General features: G+C 43.5%; 1 protein-coding gene across 1 annotated transcript in view; it reads right to left on the bottom strand.

The window, feature by feature from the left end:
* PPP1CB (protein phosphatase 1 catalytic subunit beta) overlaps positions 1-25086 on the bottom strand; it is a 54280-nt gene extending 29194 nt beyond the window's left edge. Inside the window, exons 1-2 of the mRNA XM_032790229.2 lie at positions 24785-25086; positions 6040-6171 (exon numbers count right to left, since the gene is read on the bottom strand). Of these exons, the coding sequence (XP_032646120.1) occupies positions 6040-6171; positions 24785-24836 (184 nt within the window). The 5' untranslated portion in view covers positions 24837-25086. The remainder of the gene's footprint in view (positions 1-6039; positions 6172-24784) is intronic.
* Positions 25087-26521: the final 1435 nt, after the last annotated feature.

The following is a 26521-nucleotide window of genomic DNA, read 5'->3' as shown; positions in this document are numbered from 1 at the left end:
TGGGACATCACAATGGATATCAAGAGTATCCCAGAACAACGTTCCCTCTAAGCTGTGTGGCCACGCGGCAGACTAACAAGGGCCACGCAAGTGCGCAGCGAGGAGAGGCACCTCTCCTGAAGCCCTGGGCTGCTGCAGCAAGAGAGCGCTAGGGAGAGTCTTCTCTTCCTGTCACAGCCTAGAGCAGCCTGCATCCCAGATCCTTCATCCCCACCTCCGAGCCCGCAGCTTAATGCCCTGTCCCAGACCTGAGCCCCCTCCCACACCCAAACTCCTTCCCCGAGCCCATATCCCCTCCTGTACCCCAACTCCCTGCCTCAGTCCACAGCCCTCAGCCCATCCCTCTGCCCCATCCCCGCCACACATCACCTGCATAACGGTGCACATAACAAAATTCATTCTGAACATGGACATAGAAGAGGAATCATAATAATTCCAGGACAATTTTTTTAAAAGGGATATTAAACCTTATGCTTCAGGGTTCAAGCCAATCTTTACCAACAACAGATCAGGATGAAACTTAACACAGGAGGCAGATTATCCCACATCTGCCTTTCACAAAGATCTCTGAAGAATCTGGTACGGGTCACTGTCAGACAGGATAGAGGGACCTCAGATGGGATCCAGTCTGGCTATTCCTCTTAAAATGTTCAAGAGACACTAAAAGAGATATAGTCATATATATTTTTTATTTCATGCCATGCCCCTGGTCCACTGGGGAAGTAAAAACATATAAGTTTATTAGCTTGGTGTATGGCAGTGGTTTTCAAACCTTTTTCATTTCCAGACCCCTAAAAAAATTCAAATGGAGGTGAGGACCCCTTTGGAAATCTTAGTCTGTGGACCCCAAGGAGTCCATGGACCACTAGTTAAAAACCACTAGTGTATGGAGTTAAAGCTATTGCTGTACACAATTCACTAGGTTAAACAGTTCTGCTGTTTATTCCAGAGAAAGATATGTAGCTTCTATAAAAGGGGCCCAGAAGCCAATTTGGTGTTTGAGGACACTTGCTATCCTGGATCTGTCATAATACTAGACAAACTGCATTATTTGACTTTCAATCTAGTGAAGTTACTGATTCTTCTGAAGAGAAAGATAGCTAAGCCCATGTAAGCAAATTCCTACAGTGCATACTGATGCAGTGAGTCTCACCTTAGATATACTAGATAACAGTCAAAGAAGAATAAAGGGATTTTGCTTGTTTAAGTTTTCCTTTACAGCCTGGTACCTTGTAGGCAAATACCTGTATGCACAATGAACTAGAACTTGCATCGGACAAAGATCACAGATGCTGCAAAGATGACAATGGTAAACTGACAACGTTTGTAGGCCACAAACTGAAGCAGAGAGCTCTCCTTAAGACCTCATTTAGGGCAGAGTAATGTTAGTTGAATGGGCATACATATTCTCTCTACATACATCTCTACTTCCAATAAGCCTAATTTAACAATGTAAGTATATGGAACCTCATTGTCAGGCACCAACTAATTACTGTACATGGATAATCAATAAAATATTTGGGTAAAGTTTCATTCTATTTTATTTGCACTTAGATCCACAGTCAAGTATTGAAAGAGGATAACTGGACAAGATTTTGCAGAAGCCATTTTGTAAGCAGGCCACGACTCCACATTTAGTAATTTGTTCAAGATGCCCGATAGATACAAGTTTGAGCTAAACTGCAAGTCAGATCTGAAGCCTGCCAGAACAAGAATTACATTGTTTTTAAAGAGAAAATTGGCATAAACTGAAAATGTTATATGAAAGGTATTGGCTTATGTAACCCACAAAAATCCCAAACATATGAGTTAATGTAATTAGTAAGCCAGATGATTAGTGTAGCTGCATATTGTTTTATTTTAAGACTAGTTAAAAAAATTATTTCTACCTCGACAAGAGCTTCTCTTAGTCACCATACATAGGACTCAAGCTCCCTAAACATCAGAAACATCCTAATGCCTATATCAGAGGTGAGCAAAGTATGGCTCGTGGGCCGGATCAGGCCCCTCACGGCTTTGAATCCAGTGCACGGGATTGCCACTCCCATGGTGCTGCAGGCCCCACACTGCTCCCAGAAGCGGTCAGCACCACCTCCCTGTGGCCTGGGGAAAGGGGGGCGGGGGGCGAGAAAGAGCTCTGCATGCTGCCCTTGCCTCTGGGTACCTCCCCTGAAGCTCCCACTGGCCAGGAATGGGGAACCGGCATCAACGGGAGTTTCAGGGGAGGTATCCACAGGAGCGCAAAGCCCTCTGCGCGCCCTCCCCCAGGGGCCACAGGGACATAGTGCCAACCATTTCCTGCAGTAGTGCAGGGCCAGGTGGCTGCACATCGCTGCCACCCCGGAGCCACTCCAGGTAAGTGGTGCTAGGCTGGAGCCTGCACCCCGAACCCCTCCTGCACCCCAACTCCCTGCCCTGAGCCCCCTGCCTGCAACCCAACTCCCTGCTGCACCTTGACCCCCTTCCCTGAGCCCCCCGATACACCCCACACCCCTCCTCTGCCCCAACCCCTTGCCTTGAGCCCCTTCCTGCACACCCCCACCCCCCATCCTCCACACTCCCTCCCGCACCCCAACCCCCTGCACCAGCCCTACATTCATGGCCCTGCAAGCAAGTTCCCCACCCCAATGTGGCCCTCAGGCCAAAAAGTTTGCCCACCCCTGGCCTATATCATGTTCTCCTGCAAGTTATCGCTACTTAAGTTTAGCTTCATATTTGTTGCCCCATCATTTTCCGCACAAAGAACACCTTCAGATAAGTTGAATCCAAAATTTAGCCTAAAGGGGTATAGCTGCAGTTTTGCCTAGTATAATGAGTCTTCTGTTTCAGTTTGGATTAAAATATCCCCTTACATCATTGCATTAGTTTCACTTTAGCTTTTTACACTCGGTTTATTGTTCATACCAAGTGAAGTACAAAGGGTTAACAACAAAACTAGATGAGTCTTCAGTTTTAAGATAATGTATAATAGGCAATGCTTTAAAAAAAATAGTAATTTAAGATGAGTTTGCCATTAATATTAGGACATTGGTAATTAGAAAAATCCCTGTGATCATATAGCACAAGTTCGGAAAGTTGTTGATTCCTGCATGACTGGTCTAGTCTAAGGTCTGGGATGGCCCATGAAAGTCTTTGGGCCCACACATATGAGCAAGTTTGAATGAAAACACTTCATTATTGAATACCTAATTCAAGAAATTCAGGATTTTAAAAGGCAGCCTCATAGTACTGTTGATTACATGCAACACTTCCTCCATATGCAAAAGCCTGACAAACAAACTGGGGTGTGTTTACTAACCAACACTGGGAACTATATTGTGCTTGTACACCAATTACTGCAAATATCCAGCATTAACCTTATAAAGAGCTTAATGGGAATTACGTGGATTTTAGGTTTACCCATATTTATCTGAAAGGACCTGCCAAAGTCTTCTACAAAGCTTGAAGAGTTCATTATGTAGAATGAAATCAAAATGGTTTAAAAATACACATCCGATGTAATTACATAAGACACTGAATTTTAAAATTTTGTTTAAATTGCTTTAAGTGAATGGGAATCCATTCTGAGAATACAACTGAATTAAATGAAGCAATGTATGTTGGTTAAAGACTTTGCATTTTTCATACATTTTGAAATGAACGTGTTCTATTATGATGTAAGTGTTTATGCTATGTTTTAATGTGACTCACCACTTACAGAATTAAAAGTTTATTAGAAAATATTTAAATAAAGATAATACAAAGAGTTCGATGTGTCAGTCATTAGTCATTGGGGGCAACAAACAGAGTATGGGGGGACGCTGGTATTTGGTTATGGGTTAGCATATAGTACATACAGTCTGTGATGTCCCCAATGTGGGGTATACGGTGGGTGGAGTCAAAATATAGTAGAGGAGCAGTGAGGGTACATTGCTCATATAATGGGTTACACATAGCCATGATTAGGGTAAGCGGGCCGGGTAATGGGGACGGGGTGACCCTCACGTGGTGGAATCCAGATCGGTAGGTTCAGGACCCTCAGGGATATAGTCTAGTAAGGGGGTTGTAAGGGTTTCCCCCTCCCCCCGTGGCGTGCGTGAGTCACATCGGCTCACGCCTGTATTCGGCGGGGCGTGATGTGTTCAATGATAAAAATGCTCTAACCACTGGCTAGTGTCGAGACCATCATAGGCGTCTCATGGGAGTCGCGCATAGACGAACGGCCCCACCCCGCAGCCTAAGCACTAGTTCGTCCAGGGGTTCCCAGGCGCTAGCGCCCCGATATCATTGGCGTCGGTAAACCTGCGGTAGCCCTTTCCCACAAGGGTGTCAGTGCAAGGGGGTGTATATTGTTCGAGTTTAGGCTCGGGGCTTCGCGGAACGACGGGGTCCTGTTCTCGAACGGGATCGTCACGTCGACGAGGATGATCTTTTTCGCTTCGCTCGGCCGTGACGACTATGTCGGGCGACCTATGCCGGGCTGGCAGCGGTCTTCGGTGCCGAGGCATCGCTGAGCGGTCCTGGCACTGCAATGCAGACACCGAGGTGTGGCAGGCGATGGCTCACTAGGCGTCCTGGACGGCATTGTTTGGCGCAGCTGCCAGGCTCTGGCGTGAGGCTTTCAGCTGCACAGACAGGGCAGGTCTCCGGGTGTACCCGCACTTCCTGCAGCGCTGTTCCTGCGTCCCGTGACGGATGCTCCATTGAGCGGGACGCAGTTCAGCCGGGCGCGGAGTACGAACCGCCAGGTCACGAAGCGGATGAAGCTTGCCGCGGGGAGGAAGTGGTTGCTGGAGTCCCACTTGCTGGCACCTCAACGGCCTTGCCCTGGTCAGGTTTTTCCTCAGTGTGGCCACGTAGAGCAGTGGACGGCGCCTTCAGGGACTTCTCCAGCACGCCTCTGCTCCGGGGTGACGGTTGATGCTGCCCCTCCATCCATCTGCGGCACAGAACTCCAGCTCCTGTCGCTCCCTCGCTTCATTACCCAGCGGCAGCCCAGTCGCTTCCCAGTCGGCGCGTGGCGGGCGCAGGACCACAGCGAGGCGTTTTGTCCCACCTGTCTGCGGCCGAATTCGCCTGTCCGGGAGCCGCTCAGGAAGGTGGCTACACCTGCCGAAGGAGGCCTGCCGATTCGGTGCTCGTGGTAGCGTGCAGGGCGGTCGCCGCGACGGCTCTTAACTGGGTGTACGGCACGTTCAGAGGCGGAAGGCAGCGTGATGACGCGATTCACAGGAGGTCTCCCATGCGGGGGCACGTTGCCCACCGTGTCTGTGAGCAATATATATGAGCTCGTGCTGGCTCTCTGACGGCAGGCGACAGCCACTTTTTACCAGCTAGCCGATGTTGTCTGCCTTGTTTGAGGGGGCAACCTTTGCCACGGCGGAACCTCTCAGGACGAAGGCGATGCGGGGGATCAGGAAGGTGTTTTGAAGGCGTTATCTTCTGCCATGAGGGCCAGCAGGATGCGCGATCTTGGCAGCGTCCTGCAGGATCTCCCGATGGTGTCCTCGGGGGTCTGCCGGACGCGGACGCCCGTCGGCGTGCCAAGGTGTTGGTACGCCTGCCCTTCGGCCAGGGGAACGATGGGCTTGCCCTGGATCTGGAACTCCGTCGCCAGCACCAAGTCTCTTTTGCTCCCGTCGACGTGGAGGGACGCGCACTTTTTGGCATTGAAGCGGAGACCCGTCACACTTGGAATTAGATCAACACCCCAGTCTAGTGGTTCTCCTCCTCTAGGTGTGGAGCCACACAATTTGCACTACAGAAGGCTAAATTTAATCACACTACACCCTAAATGCTGACAGTCTTTCAGAGTAAATGCTCTGCCAACTGTCAATCAGCTCTTCAGTATTAAATCAACGTAATTTCTTATCTAGCTAGTGAAGAAGGCCCTTTTTGAAACCCAGGTTACTCAAAGCCATTCAGCATGTCACTCAGACAAAGATGCAAAACCACCAAAAAACCATCTTCAATTTATTATGTTTCCACCTTTCCCAACAAAATGCCAATTTTGAAGTATACACTAGAGATACAAGACAAGATAGACACGTATTTACATACCACAGATTTTCAGTGGTGCCTCCAGTTCCAGGAGAATAGGCTGGCTAAGAAAGATTTCTCGTGATTTTATGCACAATCCTCGAACTTCTGCTTCTGTCATCTGCACGATCTTGCCAGGACGACATCCTCGCACTGAAAAGCAAAAAAATTTTGCATGTAAATATCACCAAGGCACACTTTTGTTTAGGAGGATTGCACAGTGGACACCTAGCTGCCATATGACTGGCCTTGTATCCACACATTTATACTGCTTTTGTCACTACAGTGTATTACAGAAGTAAAATGTATTATATGTTTGAACTATTGGGGGGGGGTAGAACACTAGTATCTAGAGTTCAGACATCCTTATTGTATCAAGAACTTGATCAATTTAGTTTTCATTTTAACCTTGATCTGAAACAAATCACGTTCTAGCATGGTTTGTGTTAAAGCAACATTAGAAAGTTTAATTAGTGTCGTTATAGAAGCTTCTCCAAAACTCGCCTTTAAAAAAAATTTAAGTGTACCACGAAAACATGTCTAAATAGTCTCCAATTCCTATTGAAGAGCTAGCTTATTTCCTGCTTTTATGAAATATCTACTAGGGAGAACTCTGACACTTAACTTTTTTATTCCACACAGCAGGGCTCCTTGCATCTGTTCATCCTCCCTGGAGTGCCACCCTCCCTTTTCCCTCTATCGCAGGAGTCCCTGCAACTCCAATGTTCTCTCCCTCATGCCTGGGGGCTACTGTGTCCCCCATTCTCCCCTCTACCACATACTAGGGCCCTCTCATTCTCCCTTCACCCTGTGTTATGTGCCCCCCTATTCCCTCCCCAAGATGCCCCCATACTCCATACCCATACCAGCAGTTGGAGGTGCAGCACCACTGCCCCTTCCCCAGGTCCCCAAATCTCCTGCCCCACTAGGGATTACGTATCTCCTATACCGTCGCGATCTCGCGATCCCCCTCCTCCCTCCCTCCCTCTCTCTCTCTCTCCCCCCCTCTCCCTCTCTCATTAAGAGATTCAGGATAGCAATATATTCAGCTCTTGGGAGAACGGGCAGAGGTGAGATATTGGAAGGCATTAATGAGTTCCATCAACCAGTTCTTTGATCTACAGACAATTGCAGAGGAGCTTGAAGCTCTGGCTTTACTAAACAGAGAAAAGGTGCTAGTGTTCCTTACTTTCCCTCATTTGGTGTTTTGATTTCCCCAGAAATCAATAAGGTACCATTTACTGATGTCTAGAACATTCCATGATGTTTTAGGATTGATCAGATGCAGAATTAAGAGTTATCACATTAGCCAGACAAATATCAAGACATTATGGCTTCACAAGTTCAACCAACCAACCAGACAGAGCGTTCCATATGTAGGGTGAAATATTCCTTGTTCTAACCTATCTTCAAGAGCAGGATCCAGGAACCAGAGGAAACCGATAGCTGTTCTAGTAAGTATCAGAGGGGTAGCCGTGTTAGTCTGGATCTGTAAAAGCAGCAAAGAATCCTGTGGCACCTTATAGACTAACAGACGTTTTGGAGCATGAGCTTTCGTGGGTGAATACCCACTTCATTCAGATGCATGTCACATGCATTCACATGCATCTGACGAAGTGGGTATTCACCCACGAAAGCTCATGCTCCAAAACGTCTGTTAGTCTATAAGGTGCTACGGATTCTTTGCTGCTGTTCTAGTAAGGTACGGCAAGAAGTACTGGTACTCATGGTAGATCAAAAGTGGATGCACGCAAGGCTAAAGGACACTCCTATAGTTGATAAAGAAGAATATGGTATACCAAAGATAGGGGCTGAAAGCCTCTTACTATCTGGTGGTCAATACTGATGGGTTATTTTTAAGTGGAATCAAAAGGGCTGAAAATGGACAGCGCTGAAGACTTCTTTAACAGCTCAGGAGGACGATGACAAAAGACTATCACTTCCTGGGAGGGACAGTGGAAGGCAACACCAGCTTTCTGAGGGTCTCTCTCACTGAAGTTTGCCCAGGCTTTGGGTTAGCCTCTGCCCAGGTTCAGAGGTGCTTTAAACTGAGGGTTAGATTAGAGCTCAGCTTCGTTTAACTAGGGCGGGAATATACCCACTTCGCAGGAAGCCATGGCGGGGGGGGGGGGGGGGGGGGAACCACCCACAAAACAAAACAAATCCTGAATGTCGAGAGTCCTACAATGCCCTTTGCAGAAGCTGCCCTGAAGGACAGGCAAGTTCTCATAACTGACTAGGAAAGAATCCTAGAGCATCTCAACACTGAAGACTAAACACCTTTTTTTAATGCCGAAATGTTCTTCAGCCCAGTCAAAATAATTTTACCTCATGACTCAAGTATGTAATCCAAAAGGAAATTTGTGGGATAGCAAGCCAAGATGGTCACTGAATGGTCATGAATTTTGCAATCAAGTACTTTGGACTGAAAGCATTGCAATTCCAGGGTGCAGTAATGTAAGATCTAAATCACTAATCATTTATTTACATCTGGTTGAGGCTTTACAAAATGAGTTTTACTCGTGCTATTGCAACTTTAGATTAAAAAATTAGAGGCTTTTTAATGAGGGTAGCATAACAGGCAAAACATAAAAATATTAAAAAATAAGAACTGAGCCTGGAACACTTAAATCCATATGCAACTAACTGCACTAGAACCACTGAAGTCAACAGAACTATTCATGTGAATAAAGCATTTGCATCACAACAAGCTAAAATTATATGTATTAAGATTTTATGCTAAGGTTTTTATCACTTAAATAGTTTCAGTGTTAACAGAGTGTAGACTTTCAATTCATGAACAAAGTTAATGAACTTTTTATTCACAAGCTAAAAAGTTTTCAAAAACAGAAGCCTAAACTTAGGCTTAAACCATCTTGCATCTAACTGTGGTAATTTCAGAAGCACCTACAATGACTCAAAAGCACAAGATCCATTGACTTCAGTCTGAAAATCCTGATCAAACATAGCCTGGTCAAAGCATTTTAGCTTTGGATTCTCCCCATCCCATAACAGATTAGCATTTTAAGGGTGAACTCAATATAAACATACTGCATAAAATCTGAAATTCTACTAACACTAAGAAACTTGTACAAAACATCAACTGTCACAATTTAAGATTATAAAATAAGAAATAAAGAACTAGCAACTTGTAACCAAACATGAATTAAATTTTAAAAAGCTGAAAAATCATTTTGATTTTTTTTTTAAAACAAATCATTTTTATCCACGTTGTGTAACTCCAGGCATATTTCAGATTTACCTCTAAAAATGACAGTGTGAACACTCCTGATAGACAATGGAAACAAGCCTAAAGGCTCACATGGAATTTTCCCAAGATAACTTCACATGTGGATATTCTTATTCTGCAGAACGCATGCCTCATTCCCAAGTGAGCTTATTCTAGAATAAGAGTGTCCACACATTGAATTAATCAGGAAAACTGTACAGACAAGCCCTGAGTCATCCATGTTTTATTCTATTGAAAAAAAAAATTTTTTAACCACTGCAGAGCTGGGTTTCCCCGCCCCTTACTTTCAATTCTAAGTCAAGAGTTTAGTATTGTGGTTACAAAAGTTGCTTTCAAATCCCAAAATCATGTCAAAAGCTCCCAGTGAAGACCTCAACTACTGCAGCTTTCTTCTTATCCAGCCTCTAAAACAGTGGTCCCCAAACTTTTTATGTCGCTCCCCCTCCTCGTCCATAATGTAATCTACCCACACACCTCTGGCACCTGGGCAGAGGAAAGGGGCCGGAGTCAGATTCCCATCATGCTCTCCCCCTGCCAAATGTTCCTCCACACCTCCTGGGGAGTCATGCCCCACAGTTTGGGGACCAATGATCTAGGAAAAGTGGGTCAATTAGTTCATAAAGATAGAATGTGCTCACGTACACAAGATACAGGAATTCATTCTTTTCAAAACAGGTTTTCAGGAAATTTTTGAAATCAGAGTAAAGTATAGTTGGGATAACAGTACTCCTATGCTGTACATTTAGTAAAGTCCAGTGCTTCTGTGAACATCAAAACATTAATTTTCACTGCACTTGTTTCCTAATATGTTCCCACAATAGACATACGCATATTTTTAAGTTGAAATATAAGTATATAATACTTGATTTTCAAAACAGCAGCCAAATAGAAAAAATCTGTTCTTTTTAACATCAAAAGGTACATCTATACAGCAGAAAGAAATCCCAGGAAGCAAGTCTCAGAGCCCAGATCAGCTGACCTAGACTAGCAGTACAAGGCTAAAAATAGCTCAGTAGACATTCCCACTTGGCCTGGACCCCAGGCTTTAAGACCTTTACCCTCTTGGTGGATTTCAGAGCCAGGACTTCAGTTCGAGCAGGAACGTCTACATTCTATTTAGTCTTGTAATGCGAGGCCCAGACACTCGAGCCAGGTTCCGAGCGTCACTATCATGAGGGTTGGGAGGCAGGCAGCCATTGGTGCTGTGTAGATGTAACCATAGTATCATACTGCTGATAGTTAAGAGCTCAGGACTGGGAGTAGGGCAACTGTACTGTTAAGTTTACAACAATAGGTTCTTGGGTCAAAAAACTGCTGAGTAAACTGATTAAATACGCTTTGGCCCAAAACAAGCTAGAAACTGCTTTGTTCTACTGATGCACGCCAGCTGTAATTCTAGACTAATCGACAAGAACAATGCCAACATGTCACACATCTTGTTAGTTAGAATTTTTAGCCACATAACCATATTAAGATTAGAAATAAAATAAACAGGCAACTCAGATCTTGCATTCATTAGGAATAGTGTTTTAACATATGACCCAACATGTTAGTTCATGTGCTAAAAACACCTTTTCCTGGCAACGAGAAGGCCAGAGGCTAAACACAAGAGTTGCGTCAAGAGCCACATGGGTGTACGGGCTTTCAGTTCTGAACATATTAAGAATGCTTGCTGAATGGTATTCTTTGGAATGTTTTCCTTTAGCACTTTATATAAACACACATTCTGGAAGTATTCCAGCCAAAGGAAGTGATGAATAATGTAAAGGTCTCACAGTTAATAGCCCTTGCACTTGTGTTGCAAACTGAGCAAGCAACACACTAAAATGCCCCCTCACTCCTACAACATTTTAGTTGTTTGTATTACGTGGCAGCATGTAGGTATTGCACTGTGCTAAGGAATTACTGTACAAACACAGCAAAAAGAGTCCCTGTCCTGAAGAATTTACAAAGTTATAAAGCTTCAGTAATGTTATGGTTGGCTTTAAATATAAAAGCTATTAATTAACTTAGAAGCTTTACCTACAAGGCTCTTGTCCAAGAATGATATCAAACTGTATGCAGCCTGTGACTCAAACTATAGTAATTGAACTTCACTTTCCTTCAACAAATTGTTGTTTCTCTTGATTTAATTTGCCTTGTCAAGAACGTTAAGAATGTCTAATTTTCTCTTCCTTTTCTAGTTTGGGAGTAAAATGAGTTTTAGCATGTTCTCATCTAATTTAAAATGTATACTGCTTCATCTACTGATGATCCTACAGATAACATTGAAAGAGCACATACGTAGCAAAAATACACAGGAGACTATATCCTAACCAGAAAAATACGCTCCTCTGTAGATTAAGCACATCTACCACCCATTTCTTTGGGCACATACTACATCCACAAAAAGTTTTTTAAATTTGTAAAAACACAGTAAGCTTTTATATAATTCACAGTATCAAACCAGATACAAAAGTCAAACTTCTTATCTCATTAATTACTTGTCCAGCAGACGAATGGCTAGGAGTTTGACAAGGTCTGAGCTTCTTGACAACTGCAACAGGGAAAACAAAGCAGGCTTCAGAACCAAGGCATTTTTCATGAAGAATATGCTGCCAACAGCCTCCATGGATTTACACTTAAGAAAAACTTTAGTATGAGAACAAGAGAGGCAATACAGCACATGGATAGATGTAATCGGAGGTCATCTGGTACCAAATCACTCAGGCAGTCTCTACCAAAAAAAAAACAAACACAAAAACAAAAACAAAAAAAACTACATTCTTAAGTAAGCAAACTAGTTAATTAACTGAAGTAAAATCTGAGAGAAGATAAGGCAGCTTTGTAGGTTTAACTCAAGTTAGCAGGTTGAGGTAAACTACCTTCCACAGTGACAAACACTGGGAAAAAGTTAAAACTATAAAAAAAAAACTATACTGCAATGTGTCCCCACGTGGGGAGTTATACCAGTATAACAGTTTGAATTCACACCTTATACCAGTATAACACCCCTAAATATAAGCTCAAAGACACTGATATCGATAGCAAAGTCCACTCCCGAAAAGGTTGCATTTGCCTTACCAGATGCAGATGAAAAGTGGTACTGCCATCCATGTTACTTTAACCTCTAACAGCAATCTTGGCTCTAATACCCCTCTAATACTGCAAGTCTGTTATAAATGGCACACTAATCTATCCAACTATGTACAAGCATGGCTCTCACCATTTCTTATTGCTTCTCAAAGCCTACCAACATTAACCTGGTTTTTAGCTGAATTGGCCTTCAGCCATCTAGTAGCCTTCCAGACACACAGACCTCTTATGGGCACTGCATTATCTGTTCCACTGTATAGATGCAGAGTCAGACATGAGAGGGAGACAGAGCTGAGCATCTTCAGTACAATGAAAACTCCATCTCTCACATCTCCTTACCTAGGCTAGTTCTGTCACAGAAATCATGAATTTGAATAAAGTCCGAGACATCTTGGAAACAACTGTAAAACTCATTTGATTAGGCCCAAACTGAGTGGCATTGTGACCTGAAGCACAGGGTAACAACACCTGGAGTGGGGAGCTGCACCCAGCCATAAAAGACAGGAGCTGTCAGTGCAAGAGGTGTGTGGGATGGGCTCATTCTCCAAAACTCTGTCTGCCTGCTCCCCCCACCCCCGCAGCCTCACCTTTCAGCACCCCCACTACAATCTTGTGTATGCTAATGTTGTGAAGTTACATGATTTAGGGACCTTTCAATTACTTATCTTTTTATCCTGCACTTCTGCTGGGAAATTTACTAAAATTTCCATGAGAAAACTGTAGCCTTACTAACCCTCCAGGGCAGCTTCTAGTGTTAGAGGATAAACTGGAACTCTATAAGAGGACCCTTGGGCAGACTTATAACTGTTCTTTCTTTGGAAAAAGTCAGTACTCAGAGGATAAAGGATGAGACATTTTCAGAGACTAATCTACCCTGTCTTACTAGGGACCACAATTGCATCGATACTTCATAAGCAGTGGAATTTAAGGCAGATGATACACTCGAGAGTTGTCTTCACTGCAGAGTTAACTCAGGGAATATCTACTCTACAAGTGCTAGAGTCATCCACACATCAGACCTCACCCAAGACTGTGGTACTTTATAGTTAAAGTAGCTGGCCAATCCTGGGATACAGGCTAAAGCCTGAGCACTGCTTACACTCAGGCTGGTAACCACCTCCTTTTACACTGTGAGCATAGGCTAAACCACTCAAATGCTGATAGTCAGGGTCATCCCTACCAATTATGGAGCCCTATGCAACCCAAGAACTTACTTTCCTCCCACCGCCTGCAGAGGGTCTGGGTCGTGCTCAGAGCCTGCAGGGCCATGGAGGCAGGAGATGTGCCGGGCTGCTCTGAGGGGGGCCCACAGGCCCAGAGTGTCCTGGGGGATTAGCAGGGGGCCTGGCGCCGGTAGCAGGAAGCAGAATGACCTGGCCCCAGCCCACTCCGCTCCCCCAACCTCAGCCACGTTGCTTGGGGGAAGCCTCCCCTCCCTCCACGCTCACCAGCAGCAGGATGCAGAGCGACACAGTAGGGAGCCAGCCAGCGGAGTGGAGTGGGCTGCTCTGCTTCCTGCCACCGCCCGTGAGTGCAGGGGTAGGCCTGACCCCGGCTGCCAGCAGCAGGTCCCCCAACTAATTCCCTGAGCCATGTCCGTCGCTGGGGGAGGGGGCTTGAGAGGAGGGAAGGAAAATGGGGGTGGGGCGGAGGGAGTTGTCCAGGGCCCTGCATCCCCAAAGGAACGCACAGGAGGCTGGTGGGAACTGGTCACTGGTGCCCTACACAGCTGCATGTTCTGCGTATGCCTAAGAATGGCCTGCTGATAGTCCTCCAATGCCTTCCCACAACTCCTCTCATGTGCCCAGAAGGACAGACAAGTTCTCCCACAATTCACTGAGGGGAAAAACGAACGAACAAACAAACAAAAAAAAACCAAAGTGACACAGCTCACTGCAGAACTAAGAATCATGAATATGACCCCAGAAGTCCTAGCACCTCACACAAGTACAGCACCACCATGGAAGCAGTCACTCACCCAAATTAGGCCAATGAAGGGCTAAGCCCCAAGGTATTGATCACCACAATTAACTCTGCAGAGAAAACCTACCCTAAGTCTGTCTGGACAAGGACACGAGCTTCATCCTTCACTAGGAAATGGAACTATGCTACTAGTGCAATTTAAGGTCAATATCACACTGACAGTATTCAAGGAAATTCAAGAATTCCACATACAGCCATAAATGCTTTTATTCAGTTTTAATCTGTTTTTGAGGTTAGAAAAAAAAAAGTACCCAAAACAACCAATTCAATAGTATCAGCTTTTTCATTATACTTAAACACAAGTTTCAAACTTATTCAAAAAATAGTTAACTAGGTAACCATTCTCAACAGCCCATGCAAAACTAGAACTGTTCTACATACTGTAAGTCTTGAAGAGGCCTTCTAAATTAAAAAAAAAAAAAAAAGCCACGAGAAACCTCCAACTACACTAGGAAAGTAATCCATGGCAGTAATCTAAGTTGCTGTTTCCCCAGGTGCACTGTTAGGCAAAGCCTTAGGATTAAGCAAATATTTTTCAACATGGTTCTGAATCAGAAAAAGGTCTTATTTTATACATAATGATCCGTGTAATATCAAGGCTCTCTGATTATATTTCAGAAGTTCTAGGTAAGGATAGGGACTCGGATTACTATTTATGTAATGCTATGCATGTGCATGGTATTTAGACAACTAAGAATAGATACCTGCCCCCAAGGTGATTCATCTGCATTAGACAAAGAGCAAAAAAATATATATAAAAAGAGTGAAAAGCTCACTAATGTTAAGACTTCTATTTTTAGGAGTTGTGGGGTTTGTTAAAATACTAAAATGAACTAATCTAGATTAGGAAAGCATGAAATTGTACCACAAAAATAAAACAAAAAACCTATGCTTTGGAGACAAGCTTAAGATGGGTTTTTTCAAACACCTTTAAAATTCTGAAGGAAAATGTTACAGGTTAAGTTGTTAAACAGTAAGATCTGATGTTCTTCCCTGAGGTCAGTTTCATATGAAACTTGACCTGGCTAAGTAGCCAAATATAGTATGTTTCAATGTTTGAACACACAATACTAACTCCATTGATTTGATTTTCTAAAATCCACAACCACATCCTGAGTCACTGACTTAAATAAAAAATTCAGCTCAATTTTCCACATTAAAAGCACATTTCATTATATTAAAATTAAATCATTGCTTTTTCCTCATCTCTATTAAAATGTAGCAGTACTCTGAATGCAAGAAAGTTGAGGGATTCATGCTCAAATTGTTCTTTAACATATCTTTGTTTATATACTCTATGCCATGTAAGCAATCAATACTTCGTTACAACCTTAACAAGATACAAAAGTGGCAAAGTGAAAATTTCTTTACTTTTACAATAATGAGGTCATCCAAATGGACAAGAGTTTCAGCATGCTCTCTGTCCCCCTATTTCAACCTTTCCATGATTTACAAATTGCTAAGAATGGGATAGTTTACAATTCTAGTGCCCTTCAGGACTGGTGTTTAAAATGCAATATGATTCCTGCCTTTTTATTACCCTCCCTACCCAAGATTAATTTCAAGATACTCCTACCCTTCCAACACTATCAGTTGAAACGGAATACACTATTACAATTATCTCTGAACTTTCTTTTTAGGGGTAGAAGATATAGCAAACTCATATCCTGCTTCTTTTTAAACTGTTATACTCTCCTTCCCCCCTACTGGCCGTATCTGTGATACTTCACGTTGGAATCAAAATGACTGAGTTTGTTCCTCGCAGTCTATTTTTCATAATTTGTATATCCTTAAAATAGCCCTTTTCTAGTTCTATTTTTCTTTTCTGAAAATGTCCCTCATTTCCCACATCTATGATGATCCATTCCGGGATGTGGCATACAACAGCATTATCCCAGACTGCCAAATTACTTTCCCTCACAAGCCAAGTATAAAACATTTTTGAAGCAACAACATACGGTAGAAGAGAGGAAAAAGATTGATGACTCCTTTATGCTTAAGTGCTTTGTGAAAAGGAAGAAAAGTGATCTTTCAAAACAACCAAAACAGTTTGTCATTTTCTTCCACAATATTGAATGGTTTGAATTTAGCTTACAGTTTTCTTTTTGGAACTATTCCAATCTCAGCCTTTAGTCTGAGTTCTGCATGAAGACCTGACCCTGCAAGGTGCCAAGTGTCTAACTCCTAATGAAATCAACAGGAATTAAAGATGTTTAGTACCTTGTAGGATTAGGTCCCAACAGTGCAGAGTAGGAATATTGCACAATGCACACTATTTTACTGTGACAAATATAAAAGACAAAATTTAACAGGTTCAGAGTATGGCAGCTTACTTGTAAATCTGGGCAAGCAAGAGGTTTTCTTCACGTTACTGGTACTGTGTAGCAAGAACTGACTGGACAAGGATGACTAAGAATCTGAAAATTGCCTGTATTTATTTTTTTTAATCTGATCAGAGGAACCAGTGATTATTTTAAGTAAAACATCTCAAGCCACAGGGATGGAAACTAATAACAGCAATCAGAAAGCTGGGAGTTCCATCCTTCCAAGGATTAGTTTCAGCTATGGGGCTTTGCAACGTACAGCTTAAAAGTCTCTCATGCGCTTGCCTCCCTTACATATTTACAATTGCTATCTGATTTTAGTGGCCTCTAGCTCAAAAACTGTTTGAGCTAGAACCAATGTTCTATAGTGTATAAAAACTTGTATTCTGTCAATAGTGAAACATTTGTCTTTCTATTTTTGTGTTTTCATTAACTTCAGTTTCATCAAGACTCTAAGAGTTCAAGGACAGACTAGACCAAATGACATGATTTTAAAGCAGTGTAATCTAGTTTGTTTTTTCAGTATTTGTTATTGAACATTACACAAAATGTCAACAGTTCCACAAAACAAATGGATATCACTAACTAGATTTTCAGCTTTTTCAAATAATTATGTATACTCAAACTACTGCTACTGCAATTTATTATTTTAAAAATAAATTTCTTTCCTTTGCTGCTCTGGAAGCTGGCTATGTTCTGAGTGCTGCAAATGCACCAAGAAAAGCCGAACAGACCTTCAGCCACCAATCTTATAGTAACCTTTAGATAAGCAGACAATTGTACTTTTGGCTGAAAAGGCCAGTGTTTCTAAAGAATGTATCTTGGCTGCAATTCTCTCCCAGAACTATGAAAGCGTGTTTGAGTTTCATGTTACCAGCAGACTTTCTTGCTTCCATATTTAAGTGGCTACAACTGCCCAATGACGTCAAATTCCCCCAAAATCAATTTTTAAAACAGAAGGTTAAAATAAGTTTCTTCCACTTAATTGGGCACTTGCAGCTTTTCTTGAATATGGAACCAAGTCTTATATCAGCAAATGTCTCAGACTGTACCAGAGAGGGAGTCAGCTGAGACCATTATCTTTCTTTAAACTGTAAGGCTCTGATTAATCTATGCTGCATACATTTTGAACAAATGTAATAAGTTAAGAGACACTCACACTTTATGGAATAACGTTTCACAACTTATCAAGTGATAGACAGTTTGATGAACTAGTATGAACAGGACTAGTAAGCTCTCTTACATCTGGTCTAAAAATCAGTTTAGAAAGAAAAATTGTCTCACAAAATACATCTACACCAGGGAATAGTCTATTTTTTGGTCAAGTTATAGTCAAGGTCCAGACTCCAGAGAAACATTTTTCACACCACAACATCAATAACAGTAGTAAGTATACAAAAAGATTTCACAGTCCACTCAAAAGCAGCTGGCAGTCTGGATTTGGCCCACAATCCACTTATTACCTATGGTCTACACTATGGGCTCTACAGTGCCACAGCTACAGCACTGCAGCTGTGCCTATGTAAATGCCATACTGTAGATTCTTTCTGCTGCAACAGAAGGGCACTGGCCTTTTCTTCCACCACTGTAGTTAATCTGCCTTCCTGAGCAAGATTAGCTAGATCAACAGAGGAATTCTTCCACTGACCTAGCTGCATCTACACCAGGGTTTGGTCAGCTTAACTGCAGAGCTCAGGGGTGTAATTTTTCACACCCCTGACCAATGTAGCTATTCCAACAAACCAAAGTGTAGATCGGGCCTTAAATTGATTTAAGTCTGTTTGGTGATGCTCTGGCCAAAATGCCTAATGCAATCCTTGGATGCATAAACAGGGGAATATTAAATAGGAGTAAATTTTATTATATCTGTATTTGGCACTGGGGCAACCACTGCTGTAATACTATGCCCAGAACTTGCTTCCACAATTCAAGATAGATGTTAAAAACTGAAGGCTTGGAGCCTGTAACTTCAGTCCCACTGCCCATGGTTAAAGCCGTTGGGCTTCCGCTTTGGCCCCAGGCAGCTGGCTCAGACTTTAGATTCGGCCCTGGGCAGTGGCGCTCTGGCTCTGGCCCCAGGTCCCAGCAAGTCTAATGCCAGCCTTGGTAACCCCATTAAAACAGGGTCATGACCCACTTTAGAGTGCCAGTCCGCACTTTGAGAACTACTCGGTTTAAGGATTGGAAGGCATACCTTAGTGATAAACTCAGTGCTCCAGTTCAAACAGAAATTAATCCAGGGAAGTCCTATATTCTGTGTTTTACAGGATGTCAAACAACATGATCACAATGTTCTTCTGGCTTTATAATCTATGAAACTCTTATGTTTGGTTTACATCAGTAAATTTACAGGCTGAAGCTAAACAGAGCTCTGTGAAGCAGAGAAGAGTCTTTATTTTGTGTTTGTACAGTACCTAACACAAAGGGGATCTGGTCTATGTTGGGGGCTCCCAGGTGCTACAATACGAACAACAATCAGTTTCAAACAGGTGTGTCCAGAGAGGTTTGCACTGGCTTAAGTTTTAAAACTGCTTTAAGTTAGACCAACACAACTTCTGTGTCTAGACAAGCCCTGATTCTCAGCAGCCCCCTAATCAACACACATACCCTGTATCTAGTAGCCATAACTCAACAGCCACCAGGTTCAAAGACCAGGCTTATGGTACATGTCTGCAAGCATTAAGTGAAAAAGCAGAGGTTCTCTCCCCATTGCAAGAAGAATAGAGGTGGATGTCTGCCAGCTCTTAGGAGCTGGAGGACAGGAAAATGAGACAAAGGACAAGGTGTGCCTGCTATGTTCTGTGCTAGCAGCGTATCTTATAAACCAGCCAGTTTACTCCTAGCATGCAGTATTCATTCTACACTTCTACCCCGATAGAACATGACCCGATATAACACAAATTCAGATATAATGCAGTAAAGCAGCGGGGAGCCCCACTGCTTTACCATGTTATATTCAAATTTGTGTGGAGTCCCAGCCCTTTAAATCCCCACCCGAGCCATGCTGCCAGAGCTCTAGCAGTGATTTAAAGGGCCTGGGGCTCCCCGCAGCAGCTGGAGCACTGGGCCCTTTAAATCACCGCTGGGGAAGTCAGTGCAGTCTGGCACGGCGTATCGGACCAAACCCGATATAAGGCGATGAGATATTTTTGGCTCCCGAGGATCGCGTTATATTGGAGTAGAGGTGTACTTGTTCTCTTTACATAATAGGTACTTCTAAGGCAGTGGTTCTCAATCTTTCTAGACTATCGTACCCCTTTCAGGAGTCTGATTTGTCATGCATACCCCCAAGTTACACCTCACTTAAAAACGACTTGCTTATAAAAAAAAAAAAATCACAAAAATACATAAGTGTCACAGCACGCTATTGCTGAAAAATTACTTACTTTCTCTTTTACCATACAATTATAAAATAAATCTATTGGAATATAAATTTTGTACTTATTTCAGTGTATAGAGCAGTATAACATCATCCGTATGAAATTTTAGTTTGTACTGACTTCGCTAGTGCTTTTTATATAGCCTGCTGTAAAACTAGGCAAATATCCAGATGAGCTGATATACCTCCTGGAAGACTCTGCATACCCCCCCAGGTACACATACCCATGGCTGAGAACCACTGTTCTAAGGCACCAATAACCCGTAGCATTTATATTCTGGACAAGTTAGAAATAAAGACAAAGTGAATTCAAAAATGGGCGCCTCTTGGCATCCTGGAGTTCACCACTTAAAAAGGGAGGGAAGAACCTAAGTTCTCTAGCATGTATGGGAATATGATGTTATGAAAAGGTGGGTTTTGAAATGCTCTCTGACAAGCCAATCTAAGAATTCCTCTGATCTCTTGAATTCTTGCCTTCCAGCTCTCAAGAGTTTCCATTCTCTGAAATAAGAATGTGTGTTCATGAGTGCAGGTCTCCATGAGCTTCAGATCATAAGGCATTCTCAGAGGTAGTATACTTCTGAACTTTGAGAACTAGGACCTAGCAACAAAATGGAGGCAAGTGGAGGGTGGAATTAACTGATGTGCTCTCAGCAGCTAGTTCTGATCAAGAGAGACAGGTTGCTCTGTGTTGTACAAGATTGAGTTTAATTGGCCTTCACTGACTAAGGCACAGGCAATGACAGTACTATACTCCAGTCTCAAAGCGAATGCATGCATCATGACTCCAAGGTTAATGTTCAAAAACAGGTGTAGTCATCCAACAACCTGAAGAGGGCAGAAGTTTCTTGCTACTGTTGCTATTTTTATAAGTAGTCAGTACAGTTGTTCTGAAACTGTGGGTCCTGACTCCAAAGTGTGTCATGACCCTGTTTTAATGGGGTCACCAGGGCTGGCTTAGACTTGCTGGGGCCTAGGGCCAAAGCCCGAACACCACTCTCCAGGGCCAAATCTAAAGCCTGAGCCCAACTGCCCAGGGCCAAAGCCGAAGCCCAACTGCTTTACCCTTGGGTTTAGGCTTTGACCCTCGTCCGCTCCCCAGGGCAGTGGGGCTCAAGCTTTGGCCCCCTTGCCCCAGGACAGCAGGGCTTGGGCAAGCTCTGTCCCCCCTCCTGAGGTTGTGTAGTAATTTTTGGAGTCAGAAGGGGGTCGCAGTGCAATGAAGTTTGAGAAGCCCTGAGTTAGTACATTGCAAAATGGGTTGTAAGCACCAGCTACTGAAAGACTACTGTCACTGCTGTTCAAAGTTAAAGCCATTCGTTTCATTTAAAGGGAGCAGAAAGCCCTAGAACATGTTATGGACCAACACACTGCAATAAGATTCTCTTAAAGCTTCTAAATACATTTTTACACTATAAAACCACTACTTCTGGCCATCTAATTGGAAACGGTAAAGACAATTGACAATATGTAAAATATTGCTCCTAGATTGAGAATTAACAGGCTTACTTTTTGCTTGAAACACATTTTACACTACAGCTTTATCAAAGTAGAAGCAATGCAAATAACAAACCATAAATTGCTAAGTCTCTGATTAAATAAAAGAAACTTTAGAGTTAAAACTGCAGTAGTCAAGCTTTTATTCAACCTATGGTGCATTCACAGTGCAGAAACTGGAAAATGGGTAATAAGCAAAAATGTAAATTAAAGCAAAAAACTCTCATACTTGTGTGTGGTTTTTATAGGTGTATCCAAACAACAAGAACAATGCAGTGACAGAGGGATGTATTTTCCCTCCGATGCAGAGAGAAGTTACACAAGCTCTGTTAAACTTAATGGCAGTTAAGTGAAGTAAAAAGAAAGTCTGGGTCAAAGTTGAGTGTAAACAAAACCGATTTTCCTTAAGTCACACAAAAAGTAAATCAAAATCTTAGGTTTTAAAGATGGGTTAGAAAAAAATTGTCTGTACAACGACTTGGCAAATTTTAGACTTAGCTGTTCAAATTTGTGCTTTATCACACATTTTAATATTGGGGAAATTTGTGCTTAAATCTTTTCACAATACTGTCTCGACTGTGAATCTGAGGCCTGGTCTACACTGGGAGAGGAAGGGGGGGGAAGAGAGGGAAATCGATCTAAGATATGCAACTTCAGCTACGAGAATAGCATAGCTGAAGTTGACATATCTTAGATCGAATTCAAAAAATTCTTTACTTTGTGTCCTCATAGAGCACTGCAGCTCCCCGGTCGATTTTGCTTCCACCCCTCACTGAGCTGGAGTTCAGCAGTCGATGGGAGTGCAATCAGGGATCGATCTATTGCGTCTACACTACATGCAATGAATCGATCGCTACCCGCCGAGTAGCATAAATGTACCCTAAGTAACCTACAAGGTGACTGTAACCTGTGCCTAACAGTTGCATACATCCTTTTAAGTGCAACCTTTGTATTATTGTATATATAACACTTTGTATTATTTTATCAACTATTGTAATATGGATATGCACTTCACATAAAAACAAAACAATTACTGGACATACACAAGTTTTTAGCTTTATTGTCTTAACAAGCTAATACTTTAAGATAAATGGTAACAGGCAGGCTTAGACACCAACATATAACAGCAATTATTTAAAGACACAAGTCTATAATTTATAGATTAATAAAGTAAAAACAGTTAAAACATATTAGAAAGTGCTATCCCAGACAAAGATTTAAGCCAGAGCATCCCCTCCTCCCCCCAAGACACACACAGACAAAACTGATCTCATGGTAGGAAGTGAATGCTGACTAGGTCCCAAATGGGCCTATCTGTAATCCAGGAGTAAAAACAAAACAGAAGACAGCCTTCACTGGTAAAAGTGTCTTGTTAAAACTTGCTAGCAGTATTTCAAGCTTCAAGTCACTCACAGGTCCCGTCTAGACTACGCGCGAAAATCGATTTTAGATACGCAATTTCAGCTACGAGAATAGCGTAGCTGAAATTGAATATCTAAAATCGATTTACTCACCCGTCTTCACCGTGCAGGATCGATGTGCGCGGCTCGCCATGTTGAATCCGGAACTCCATTTGTTTTGGTGGAGTTCCGGAATCGATCTAAGCACGCTCTGGGTTCGATATATATCCTGTCTAGACCAGACGCGATATATCGAACCCCAAGCAATCGATTTTAACGCGCCAAAACGGCGCGTAGTGTAGACATAGCCACAGAAATGAACTCTTGTCTAATGCTGAACAGACAATATCTACCTACATTTAATTATAAATATAGGTGCCTGCAAGTTCTCATACTACACTGGATACTTTAAATACAGACATACTAACAGAACCAACAACAAAGAACACAAAGAAATAACAAATCCTAAATTTAAGTGTTGCTCATTATACACTCCATTTCACCCCCAGGAGGCTGGAGAAATGACTACAATATGATATTCACAAACCTATACATTATGTTACATTACCAAAGTAGTTAAACAAGATACCACCCAAAAATGAGAGAATACGCAAAATTCAAAACAAATTTATTAAACTTCTGTTTCTCTCTTTCAGGCCAAGAATCCCCGCTCCAAAACAAAACCTGTATGAAAGTCACATTGGTAGCCTTCCAAATCCAGAAGTTACATCCATTTTTAAAATGAACTACACATATCTGTACTTGTTCCCTTCCCTCACCAGACATTTGTTGGGGGCAATCAGGAGGAGGCTGGGAAGACTGGATAGTCACTATCCAAAAACATCAAATGATGATGCTAAGGATAGAAGTAGTATCCTGCTCCTTGGAAAATGGGAAGTTAGTCAACTGTTTTCCCTTACCTTAAGGAAAGATATCTTTGGTAATACTGAAAAAAAAGGCATATTGACCCTCTCACTGATTATTCTCTCTCTCTATAGCCAATATTAGAAATAGCCCCAGAGCTGGGCAGAGGAACTGCAGTACACTAAATTCCTTCTGCTTTCCCTTTTACATCCTCCCCCCCCACCCCCCGCCGCCCAATATTTGTCAATTTTTATAAGCAATGAAAAAGTGCTACTAACCTGATGGGAAGAAGGGAGAGACCTCCCACTAGCTAGGCTTTTCTATCTCACCCATCACTGGGGCAGCTTTAGCGGGACAATCCTGGGCTTTAAATACATGCCTCACTGATATGAGCCAGGCATTCGGATTACAGAGGCCCCGCCACATGCACACACATACACACTCCTGCATATTGGTGCGAACATATTTCAAAGCACGAGCCGTCAATGGTCCCTCTAACATAATAGCACATTCTGATAGCGAAGGGGCCTGGGCACCCAGGACATCACCTCCCTCTCTCACCCTCTCCGCCTCAGCAGCCAAATATGTAGCAGTATGAGGTGTGTCCCCCCCACTCCATCATGAAAATTGCTTAGAGCACCTAGTACTGCGTGAGTGACCGCCCCCCACATCCATCCTTCGCTGCTGCTTTCCCTTCCCCCACTGGGCAAAGAGAGCCTCACCCCCCATCTCCTGCTGTGCGCGCGCAGGGGTGGGGGGTTCCCCCCACTCCCCGGGTGTGGGGTTGGGAAGGATTCCGCCCGGCACCCCCCTCCCCGGGTGTGGGGTTGGGAAGGATCCCGCCTTGCACCCCCCTCCCCCTCCCCGGGTGTGGGGTTGGGAAGGATCCCGCCTTGCACCCCCGCGCCGCCGTCCCCCGGGTGTGTGCGCGCGCGGGAGTACCCCCTGCTTCGCCCCCCTCGTGTGTACGTGCCGGGGGGTGGGGCTCGCTCACCTTCCAGCAGCCGGGTGATGAGGCTATCCACATTCAGCTCCCCGTCCGCCATCTTGTGTGCACCGGACTCAGTAGTCCCGGGCGGGGAGCAGGCGGGGTTGATAAGGCTTCACAGACGACGGAAGGCAGCGACTCGCCCCAAGAATCCCGCCGAGCGCTTTGCTTCTCCCGCGCTGGCACACAAAAGCGCCAGGCTCCGTCCCGCTCCGTTAAATGTGGGAGATCAACCCCCGCGCCTCCTCCCCGCCTCAGAGACCAGACTGCCACCACTGCGCACGCGCCAACTCCCCCTCCCCGCGGAGACTTCGCCTCGGAACTTCAACAACTGCGCAGGCGCAAGGGACTCCGCGCGGGAGGGGGGATGTTACTGCGCAGGCGCAATGGGGTGTTCTTTCTGCGCTTCAGACCCTCCCGTAGGTGTGCATGTGTTTGAGATGCTCTCCCCTTGCTCCGCGAGGCCCCGGGTCTAGTAACCAGTTGGGCCTAGCGGTGTTGCAAGCGAGGCCGGGCCGAGCTAGAGTCAGGTGGGGGCAGGGAGGGGGTTATCCAGATTGAGTGTCAGGTAGTCAGAGAAGGACCTACCCACAGTCACGTTCGGGGCAGGTGGGAATCTGTCAGACATCCCCAAGCTTTCCCAGCGGGGATTCACGTGCTCACAGTTGCTCTTATCAGCACCTGTGATCTGATCTTGTGTCATATTCCTTTGTGCTTTTCTGAAAGGCCCAGCTCCTGGAGCCATGTTTGAGAAGCTCAGTTCTCATCAAAAGTACGTTTCAAATAGGCTGACCCAGCCTCCCAGCAGACATCCTCCAGCTGAAACCACACAGGTCATAGGTCACAATTTATTTAAACAAATTGTCCACACTGAAATGCCAAGTTGTGCTCAGTACACCCATGTTATAATGCAGGTGTCAGGAAGAATTTTCTAGCTAGCCTGGTCTATGCTCTGGTGTGACTGGGATCTTTAACGCTATTATTTTTCTCATTCCTGAAGTATTTTTCAGCATTACTTCTTGACCATTTCAGTGTATATGATTTTGCCAAGGGGTGCCTTACCTGAGTGGACATAAAATACTTTTGAAAGCAACTGTTAAAAATTCTCAAGAGTAGGGCCAACGTGTTCATTTCTATGTAGGCTGCTAAAATGTAGCTGATAATGCTGTGCAAACTGCAGCTGCTCTAGAAAAAATCAGGCCACTTATATACCTAAATATAGATGCAGATTAAGTTCCTAGCTCTAGGAGCCCAAGTCTGAATTTTTGCCTAGGTCCATACAGCCCGTATAGCCACACATGATTTTCAAGAACTCATTTTCATGTCACGATCAAGGAAAAACTAGTATGAACAAAGCTTTAAAAGTTCTTGAATGATGTGATGAATATGTGGGTCTATGTTAGGAGGCCCAGCAACTAAAGTGAGAAAGAGCTCCTTCAAAATGTGTGGGATGATAAGGTTTCACTGGATGTACTAAAAGAAAAGAAGAGACTATTAACAAGGCTCAAAATTTGACTTTATATTCCCAGTTCGAGACAGACACCAAAATGTAATTCCAACCATCTGCTAAAAGTTTATATGCATATACAAAGTCTCTTCGTTTTCAGTCTTTTCCATAAACAGCGAAGAGCTAAGTGACACTTGGATATTTATTTTTTGTCAAGTTAGAAAAAGTAATTATTCAGCTTTTAAAAATAGGACTTTCAGCGCTGCCCAATATAGTAGATATGCTACCCATCCTGA

The sequence above is a fragment of the Chelonoidis abingdonii genome, chromosome 3 (genome assembly GCF_003597395.2).
Source record: "Chelonoidis abingdonii isolate Lonesome George chromosome 3, CheloAbing_2.0, whole genome shotgun sequence".
In the NCBI taxonomy this organism is placed as follows: Eukaryota; Metazoa; Chordata; order Testudines; family Testudinidae; genus Chelonoidis; species Chelonoidis abingdonii.
The sequence above is the reverse complement of the archived record's forward strand: the minus strand, read 5'-3'. Positions and strand labels throughout refer to the sequence as shown.